The sequence below is a fragment of the Mandrillus leucophaeus genome, unplaced genomic scaffold, assembly GCF_000951045.1.
Source record: "Mandrillus leucophaeus isolate KB7577 unplaced genomic scaffold, Mleu.le_1.0 Scaffold372, whole genome shotgun sequence".
NCBI lineage: Eukaryota > Metazoa > Chordata > Mammalia > Primates > Cercopithecidae > Mandrillus > Mandrillus leucophaeus.
In genome coordinates this window covers 307,990-317,827 of record NW_012103943.1, presented here as the reverse complement: position 1 = coordinate 317,827, position 9,838 = coordinate 307,990, and the positions used below count along the sequence as shown (strand labels likewise).

Below are 9,838 nucleotides of genomic sequence, written 5' to 3'. Positions count from 1 at the left end.
TCCACCCCCACCCCCCTTCCCGCGCAGGGATAGACCAAGACTTCCCGCAGAACCGCTAAGGAGCGCCTCCTGGCGGCCCGGTCAAAATCCTCAACTGTTGGCAACCTGCTGGACCTCAGCGCTCCCGCAGGCATATGGCAAAACATCCACACACACGCCTGCACACACGCACGCACTCATACGATGTCTAAGTCCAGAGTTGCACACACGGGGTCATACTTCCAACGCACACACCCTCATGCACTCGTTGACACGTTAAATTCAACCCAGCACACATGTCCTCAGGATCTACCACGTACCAGGAGATGTAGCCGATTCTGGGGACAGGAGAAATGAAACAAGATACTGGTCCTGTCCTGAGAGGAGCTCAGAGTGACCAGGAAGGGAAAAACAGACAAAGATAGCATGTACTGGAGGCAGGCAATACTGCCCCAGAAAGTGCCACAGGTCTCCAAAGGGGAAGATGCCCTCACATCTTGCCAAGGAGATCTGGGAAATTGCATGGAGGGAGTGCTATTTGAGAGGGATCTTCGGAAATTAATGCTGCTGCTGATGATAATGATGACTGCAATGATGTTAGATAATATGTACCTACTCTGTGCCAACACTGGGCTGAGCACTTTATTTGCATCACTTCATTCAATGCTCACTACAAGCCTTGGGAATAGGTGGTGTTGTCTCCATTTCACAGATGAGAAAACATTGAGTCATTTGCTCAAGGTTACTTAGTAAGTGATGGAGCCAGGATGTGAACTGGCAGAGATGAGGGTAAGAGGTTCCAAGGCTGTGGGAATAGCATGCACAAATGCCCAGGCATTTTCAGAAAGAGGATCTGTTAGGAAATACTACATGCTGAAGCGGAGCCCTGTGCAAGAAGCAGAGCCCTGTGCAAGAGGTGGCACACCAGCAGCAAGGAAGACAGACGGGTGCTAGACTGTGCAGGCCTTGAAGGTCAGCACAAGGACTCGCATCAGTTTAACAAGGCCATGGGGAGCCATTGCAGGGTGTGTGTGAATGAGCAAATCTGCCCTTTAGGAAGATTAATTGGACGGCCATGTGGAGGCTGAATGAGAGCTGGGGGAGAGACAGTTAGAGGTTATGGATAAATCCAGAATCTCTAGGTCCTGAACCAAGACATTAGCAGCAGTCGGAGAATGGAGGGTCGAGATGCAGGCAGCATTGCAAAGCCACAGCATCTGGACTTCTCCCTGGAATTCTCCCTCGGCACCCCCATCCCAATCTTACTCACCAATTCCTTGTGTGATCTGTTATTCAGCTTCTACCTCCCAGCCCAGCTGAATGTTGTGGGACCACTGCTGGGACTCCCTTGTTCCCTGCCACAGCCCCAGCACCCAGAAGAGTGTCTGGCAGAAAGTAGATACTCAAGGAATATTTGTAGTAAGAGCAAGTGAGTGAGTGAATGAATGAATGAATGAGGAATTTGCTGTCTCTAGAGTTTTCAGTCGAGGTGATTGGGACAAGGCATGCTAGAGAAAAAGATAGTGTGTCGGGAAAGCCAGGATGAGACTGATCTTTGGACAGATAGAATTTGAGATTATCCATGTGACAACATCCAACAGAGAGTTAAATGCGCAGGTTTGGGGGAGGGAAGGCAGAGAGAGGGAGGTATCTGTGGCTAAAGAAGTGCACTAAACCAATAGGGGTAGATGAGATTCCCAAGGGAGACAGAGGAGCAGGAGAGGCAGGAGGGGAGAGTTCATTTGGAGAACATCTTCACTTTAAAGGAAAGGAAAGGAGTCAGCAAAGAAGAGAGAGAAGACCTATCTGAAAAGTAGGATGAACACCACAAGAGTGCTGTGTCATGGAATTCAGGAGGAGATTCCAGAAAGCTGGAAAAGGTGGGGGGAGGGAGTCAGCAGCAGCATGTGATTCAGCAGAGGGATGGAGGAGGAGGATGACGGCTGTGAAGACCCTCTTGGATCACCTGTGCCGACTGATTATGGCAGTTTCAGGGTTCCTGCAGAGGCAGCAGAGCTCTGGTCTCACAGAGAGGTAGGGCTTGACTGGGAGGTGAAGACGTAGAGATACCACGTTGAGATCACTTCGTCACAAAGTGAGAGGGGTAGGATTAAGGGAAACACAGAATATAGGGAAGGAGTTAAAGAAGGGAGGGGATAAAAGCAACCGGTGGAGAGGAGATGGAAGATGTGAGGAAGAGGGAGTGATGAGGTATAAAGAGAGGGAATCCAGGGCACAGGTGGATGCACTGGCTTTAGCCAGAAGAGCTCCTCTTCCTCAGGAGCTAGAAGGAAGGGAGGTTACTGGAGCTCCCACTCACTGACATTAATTGTTTTGATTATCAAAACCACCATTTACTGAGCACCCAGCATGTGCAAACACATCCCATAGAGTATTTCTAAAATTTCAAAGTGGCATTATAATTCTCATTTTATAGAGAAGATCAAGTATCAACGAAGCTAGGTCAATTACTATTGCACAGCTTAAAAAGCGGCAGATTCAAGATGTGAGTCAGGCATGCCTAACCTCAGAGCTCATACCCCTTATACTTTGGCCCTTGAAGTGGGGGAAAGTCACCTGCTGAGAGGGAGAAGGCAGTAGTAGTTTAGGCCTTGAGAAAAGGAGAATTGGTTAGGAGAGTGTAGACAGAGTGAACGGGAGACTGCTTAACAGCTCAGAGGTTCATACTGGGATTGGGCAGCAGGATTTTTGGGCAGAGTTGGGAATTTCAGATAAAGAATCCCAGCAGGCTGAAGAAGAGCTATTAGAGCCACAGGAATGTAAGCATTGAGAAGACTCAGTGGTGAGCAGAGGTACTTTGCAAACTGGGGGAGGGGTGGCGGTGGCAAACAATGTCTGATTAATGTATGCCTGCAAGCAGAGGTGGCTGGAGTAGGTGATAGTTGGGTGATACAGAAATGGCATGTTGAGTTTGAGTGGTGCCCACAGACATCCAGGAAAGGGTATCCAGGAGAAGGAAATGTGTTTTTTTACTTATGTATTGCCTATTTCCCTACATATGTATGCATGTACACCCACACTCACATACACACATACATGCCTCAGAATGTAATCTGCATGAAGTCAAGGCTTTGTCTGGCCTGCTTCCTGTAAATCCCCAGTGCCTAACACATTGACTGGCATAAAGTAGGTGCTCAATTAATACTTGCTGGATGAGTCAATATACAGGTCCAGGTGTCATCAGTTTCAGTGGTCATTAAAACCCCTAGAATGGATGAGTTCTCCCAGGGAAAGGTTAGAAAGAAAAAAGAGGCAGGGGCTGAGGTCAGAGTTACGGGGGAAAAGCTTATGTAAGAGACAGGAGGAAGAAGAGGAGTCAGAAAATGCAAAGGAAGAGAAGAAAAGAGGAGAGGAGAGGAAACAGGGGAAGCAGGGACAGGAAAGAACTGAGTCACAGAACCAGGAGAGAAGGAGGTTTGGGGGTACAGTGGGGTTGTCAGCAGTTCAAATGCTGCAGACTGCTTCAACAGAGGCATGGGAGAAAGGGTCTGGAAGATCATCTGCTCCAGGAGAGAGACACATCAGAATCACCCAGCAAGTTAGGGATGAGGGTGCAACTAAAGCCTGGGTGCCCTGCCCAATTTGGAACATCTCAGATTAGAGCCCTGCATCTCCCACTGCCACCTGGTAATTCCTTGAGCTCTATGTAAACACAGAGTAGGAACCTAAGAGTTCCTGAAATCACTTGATTATTAAATTGTTCATTTCCTGTTCTTAGAAATGAAGCTTTTTCACAATGTATTAAATCAAGCGAAAACATCTTGACTGAGCTGAGCAACCTTCAAACTCAGAATTTGGGGTTAGGCAGGTGGGTTCTCTTGCATTTCTTAGAAAGCATGGAAAGCCTGTTCCTTTTTGGCTTGTTCCACAAATACGTAGTTGGCAACGGCTGACATTTTATGAGTTCCTGCAACACCCCAGGCACTTGACTGGTATCATTCATTCTCCTTCAAACATCCATTTTAGGGCGGCCTTAATACTCCCCCATTTTGCAGGGAGCAAACTGAAGCTTGCCCAGGGACCCACAGCCAGTAAGTATAGCTGCCTGGATTTTGAACCAGGTGTGTCTGATGCCAAAGCCCCTGGGTTTTTGGTTTCCTTTTTTTTTTTTTTTTTTCTGCTACATAATGACTTTCTCTTCCCAGAACAACCTATCAGATGAGATGGTCTGATCACGTAGATAAGCTCTTGGGCCCCATATCATGAAATAATCTCAGTCTACCGATATGACTTCTCATCTTGAGAGAAATGAAGAAAATCTATCAAAGAACAACCAGTGACCCAGAACTCAGCCAGGTTGCAATATCCAGCCTTGAATCCAACAAGGTTGCAATATCTGCCGCCCTTTCCCAGGAACCTTTTTTCTTCCTTGCAAGGCAGTGTGGGACAAAAGGCCTTGGGGAGCAGGCCTGGCCTCCGCTTACCATGAAGCTACTTCACACTTTGGATAGCTCACAGATGTCCCCCCTACACTTGAAAACAGATCTGTGTCTGTTAAAGAACCAGTGGAACTGAATGGTTAAAATACAAAGAAACTCTCAAGTTAGAGTACTAGGGTTCAGCTTCTCAGGGATGTGGGGTGAAGATGGTAAGGAGGCCAAGGGGGAAGGCTCTTCCTCCCCCACCTCTACCATTGGAAGAGTTCCACTTTTACATATTTTGCATATTGAGATTCCCATTAAGACTGTATTTGGAGAACACTTCTGAGGCAAAAACAGAACAATAAAAAATATAATAAAAACCGAAAGTCGGTGATTTAGGAAGAGGGGTAGGGTACTAATGTCTGCCAAGTGCCTGCAAGGCCCGTGCTAGGTAGTTTAAAAGCCCTAAGCCCCCAGAAGGTTATGTCTCCAACACTCCCATGTGAAATTCAAAATAAAAATCGATATTAAGGTACAAAACATAAAAATTACATGTACACTACAATAAAAATAACTTATTTTCCATTTGTCTAATTTCCAAAGTCAGGATCTGTTTATCCAAGCTGGCTGTTCTCATTGGCTCAGCTGCCTCCGATTGGCTGGGGCAGTAACACGGGCTGGTCTTTTGATGGGCTGATCCAGTGGCCCAGGCTGGGCCCCCTCCAATCCCCGCCGGACCCCGGGGAAAGGTGGCATTGCCATTTCTCTCTTAGAGAGGAGGAAACTGGGGACTTGAGCAGGTTAGGGCCTTGCTGAAGGTTCCATGGCAAATAAGGAAATGACGGTAGCATTGGAACCCAGATCTGCCTGACTCCAGGTTCACGGCTCTTTCCAAAGCTCCTGGCTTCAATCAAATCTGAACAATAGCGTCAAGATGAAGGCTTTAAAATAGGGACCAAACCGCTTTCAAAAAGCTATTTGGCAGCACCTACGTGTCTGCCCAGTAAGTCGCTCTCTTCCCTCTCCTTTTTCCTCTAGCAGGGCATTGGGTCTTGACCTGAGTGATGGGTGCCTGGTGTCTGAACCAGGGTGAGGCTGCTGTCTGTCTAGCTCCACTGCCCTGCCTGCGCAGAGGCCTCTCCCATCTGACTCCCAATTCTCTTTTGCAGGTTGTCACGTCTTCCCGAGCCAGGCCAGCCAGGAGCGCTGCATGCAAATTCTGCCGTGGTCTAGGGCACGCTAACCAGAGCCGGCGGCATGGACTTCGTCATGAAGCAGGCCCTTGGAGGTGAGGTCCAGCGCCCCACTGCGCGTCCTCGGCGGGTCTGACCCTTGTAGGAGGGGGCTCGGCCCGCCCAGCCCCTCTCTCCCCAGCCCTGATCCCTGGCTGACCCCGCCCTCTCCCTCCCACCGCTTCCTCGTAGGGGCCACCAAGGACATGGGGAAGATGCTGGGGGGAGAAGAGGAGAAGGACCCGGACGCGCAGAAGAAGGAGGAGGAGCGGCAGGAGGCCCTGCGGCAGCAGGAGGAGGAGCGCAAGGCCAAGCACGCGCGCATGGAGGCGGAGCGGGAGAAGGTCCGGCAGCAGATCCGAGATAAGGTCAGCTCCGCCCGCCCGCCCTGGGGAGGGCCACAAGCGGGTAAAATCGGTTCAGCGAAAGCCCCTGCCCGGCCTCCCCTGGATCCCAGCTCTCACCTTCGCCCTAGCTCTCTCTGAGCCTCACTCTTCTCATCAGCAAAATGGGTGTCACAAGGACACCTCCCTCAAGGGATCCTTTTGGGGATTAAGAGAATGCGCGTAGTACGTACTCCAAGAGGGTGGACCCTACGGTCCACCGTTTAGTACTGCAGATTCTTGGGACCAAAAATGAATGCAGTTCCGAACTGGGGAATGTTCGAAAAATACCACAGTGTCCTAAGCACCTTGTGCTGTTAGGTGTCACTCCCAGCGGGTCTGGGGCTGCCACCCTACTCCAGACAGTCCAGTGCATGTCTGTCAGTGCCCTGCAATAAATAAAGGCTAGAAGTAGTCTTCCATTGGTTCAAGTCAGATTCGTCACCAAATTTGGCTCAAAATATATGAGCAAACGCCCCGTGTTCAGATCTTTGGGGATTTCAGCACAGCAGGAAGTTCTCATGGGCAGATGTTAATTTTAAAGGAAACCCCACGCATGGTCTCTCCCACCGAGGACCAGGCACCATCCTACAGGGAAGACACCCTTATCCCCACTTTACGGATGAGAGGACTGAGGCTCGGGAGGTACTCCTGGCCACCTCAGCCAGTGCTGCATGATCGTGAGACTCCTGCTTCTCCTTGCCCACCCCGCTTCATGCGTGTCTCTGCCCTCCCCCTCCCCAGTATGGGCTGAAGAAGAAGGAGGAGAAGGAAGCAGAGGAGAAAGCGGCCCTCGAACAGCCCTGCGAGGGGAGCCTGACCCGGCCCAAGAAGGCCATCCCTGCAGGCTGCGGGGACGAGGAGGAGGAGGAAGAGGAGAGCATCCTGGACACGGTGCTCAAATACCTGCCCGGGCCGCTGCAGGACATGTTCAAGAAGTAACCAGGCCTCCTGCCCAGCCCACTCCACCTGTTACTACTTCTTTTTGGTTCTTTCTTTTCTTTTTATTAGGTTAAGTCTCAATTCTGAAGGGGAAAACCTCAGTTGGCCTCTGCCCCCCTTCCCCGGCCAGGGGCTTCTCCCCCTCAGCTCTCCCTCACACCTCCCTTCATTCCAGGGTATCCACCTGCACCCCACTCCCAAGTAGCTTGAAAAAGGGAAGACAGTCTTTCCCCAGTGGGGGTGGGGGGGCGCTGAACCCAGGGCCAAAGGTACTGGGAGCCCCCTCAGGAAGCCTAAGGTCATGCTAGTGTGGTGACCCCTATACGTTCCTTCATGCTCCCCACTGCCAGGAGGACCACTGTCCCCAGTCAGCCAAAGTAATGACACATTCCAGCCCTGCCCAGCATGCTGACCTTTAGCCTCCAACCCTCAGTGGGCCCCCAGGTCAGGGCAGGGGCACTGAGTGGCCTGGCTCTGAGGAACGGAGTCAGGGGAAGCCTGTCCCGGGAAGGCCCAGGCTGAGAGACCCCGGGTCTGGCCAGGCTGGGATCTGGGCAGGAGGCTGGGGCTCTCCTTCTTCCATCTCCTTGGTGACACCCAGCCCAGGAGCACCCCCTTCCCCAGCCCCCACCTGGAGAGACATGGCCCCTGCCAAGCTGGTCCCTCCAAATGGATCCTTTGTGGACTTTAGCTCATCTGTGGAGGAGCCCCAGGTAGGGAAGCCCCTTGTTCCACACCCCCATCCCACTTAGGTCCTGGGCCCCCACTGCCAGGCTAGGCCCCACTTGCTCAGCCAAGGGGCTGCCCAGGCCCCCAGAAAACACTTGGAGCCATCGGGCAGCGATGGTCTGTGCCGTGGGGAGCACCCCCATTGGTGTGGCCAAGCTGCCCCCATTCTTATCCAACCCTCTCCTCACCCTGTCCTGTCCATGCGCTTCCAGGGCCCCGTGGTCCTCAGGAGGACCCTTCCTGGCCAAAGCCCCAAGCCTTTGGTGAGAAGCCAATTCCCGCTTGACAGAAGGCACCACCCATTCATCTCACTGGCCAAGGACAAACTCTCCTCTGGGATGTCTGGGACTGGCATTTGTCCCCCACTCAAATTATCACAGCTTTCTGCTCAGTCAGTTGTGTGGGGATGGTGAGGGAAGAGGGGTCAAATGAGGGAGGAAATTGTATCCATGCATGCATGATAGTGTGTGGCAGAGACTGCATCAGAGATTGTGTGTTCAGAGATCATATGCATATGTGTAGGGCTAGAGCGTGTGTGTGTCTTGATATTGTGTGTTGTAGTTGTTATATCTATGTGTTACAGATTGTGTGTTAGCCTTGTGTATGTGTGCTTGATTGAGGTGGTGTATTTGGGTTGAAATTGTGTCATGTGTCTGTGCTATCCATCTTGTGTTTAGAGGCTGTATATGTTAGCTTGTGTAAGAATGTGTTTTCAAAATAGCGTGTGTATTGGGAGTGATGGGTTTGTGTTAGGTGTTGTAGAAGTGTGTGTTTGAGAGAATTGGGAGATATTTGAAGGTTTGTGTGTGCATGTTTGGGGGTCTGAAAAGACAGTTACGTGCATGGATGTGAGCTTGGGGAGAAAGAACGTGGGTAAGATGTCCCCTCCCAGCCCTGAGACCATTGGTCACAGTTGGCCACTTCCAATAGGAGACCTTGTCCTTGGCCTAGAGTGCTCCCACCCTTGGGGGGTTCCTGCCTGAGGTCCTCAGAATCCCACTGCGACAGACCCAGGCAGTGCCCCAGGAAGCCATGCTGGGCCCCGCCAGGGCCTATCCCAAAAGCAGGGCCAGGGAGGGGCGACTTGCCTGCCCCTGAAGCCCCTGTTCCCATTGGCCCCAGTTTGCATTCTGCAGGTTTTCCATTTTAGTGGATTCTGCTTTTATTTCAGAGACAGACATGTGTCTTCTCTGTCCGTTTCCAATAGGTAAAGCCATATCAGTTAGACTGCAATACTTTAAACACGAGACAAAACAATCCATATGTTTAGGGAACCAGAAAAGTCCCCTGGTCTGTCCCTTCCTTGGGGAGCAGGGTCTCGGCAGCTCCAGCTCCCTGGACCTACCTTCCTCCCTGCACCCCTGCCCCCTCCTCGTGCCCCTGTGTCCAGCCCCCCAGGGGCCTGTGTCTGTGTCTGTGCCTGTGTCTGTGATGGGGAGCCACCTCGCACCCCTGTTGTCTGCTTGTCTCTTTGTGTCTGTTATCCTGGGCAGGATGGTCATTCTCAAGAACCCTGGGGTCCTGGGCCAGAGACAAGCAGGGCCCAGTCCAGGGGCCCCAGGCCTCCCCAGCCCCTGTGTGTGAGCCCCGCTTGGACACAAGTGTTCAGAGGTGCCCCTCCGCCAGTTGACAGGGACCTTCAAGCCTCGATGGTGATGCCAGGACACAGAGAGGACCAGATAGGTAGCAGAGACCAAGGCACAGGGCGCTTCAGATGAGCAAGAGAACCCAGTCAAACCAGATATTCCAGGTGGGCTGGAGGGACCCCAGACCCTCAGAGGGCTGCCCTGGTGGTCTCCACAGTGCAGTCCCTCTGTATTCCCAGAGTGGGATCGGGGCTTTCAGCCCCACCCTGATGCCTGCCCTCCAGGATGGCTGGTTTAGTCTGAGTCCACGTCCCAGACCCCTCTATTCTGCTCTGGGACAGCAGGACTTGAGGTCTTCCTGGGGGTGGGTATGGGGGAAAATTTCTGCCTGGCACACACCTGGCTCCAACCACTGCCAAGTGATCACTCTTAGGCCCAGGGGAACACAATGACTGTCATTACTGACACAGACCTGACTGTGGAGAGCAGCTAATGTGTGGCCCAGAGAGCATGTCTGTGTGGCACACGTAGTGCATAGAATACGTGAAAGTTGCTCTAGCAGGGGAGGGATCCTCACAGGATCGCCTGGGAGGTGAGGTGTGCGT

At 51.9% G+C, this 9,838-nt stretch overlaps 1 protein-coding gene across 8 annotated transcripts in view; it reads left to right on the top strand.

Annotated features, from left to right (window-relative positions):
- Positions 1-7,153, top strand: part of CPLX2 (complexin 2) — an 86,471-nt gene extending 79,318 nt beyond the window's left edge. For 6 of the 8 annotated variants that reach the window (XM_011990162.1, XM_011990168.1, XM_011990164.1 and 3 more), the window contains 3 exons: positions 5,531-5,649; positions 5,786-5,961; positions 6,721-7,019. In XM_011990162.1, coding sequence (XP_011845552.1) covers positions 5,619-5,649; positions 5,786-5,961; positions 6,721-6,918 — 405 coding nt within the window. In that variant the 5' untranslated portion in view covers positions 5,531-5,618 and the 3' untranslated portion in view covers positions 6,919-7,019. Of the gene's footprint in view, positions 1-5,085; positions 5,162-5,530; positions 5,650-5,785; positions 5,962-6,720 lie in introns of those variants that run through there. The other 2 variants (XM_011990165.1, XM_011990161.1) reach the window with 2 other exon arrangements.
- The last annotated feature ends 2,685 nt before the right edge of the window (positions 7,154-9,838 follow it).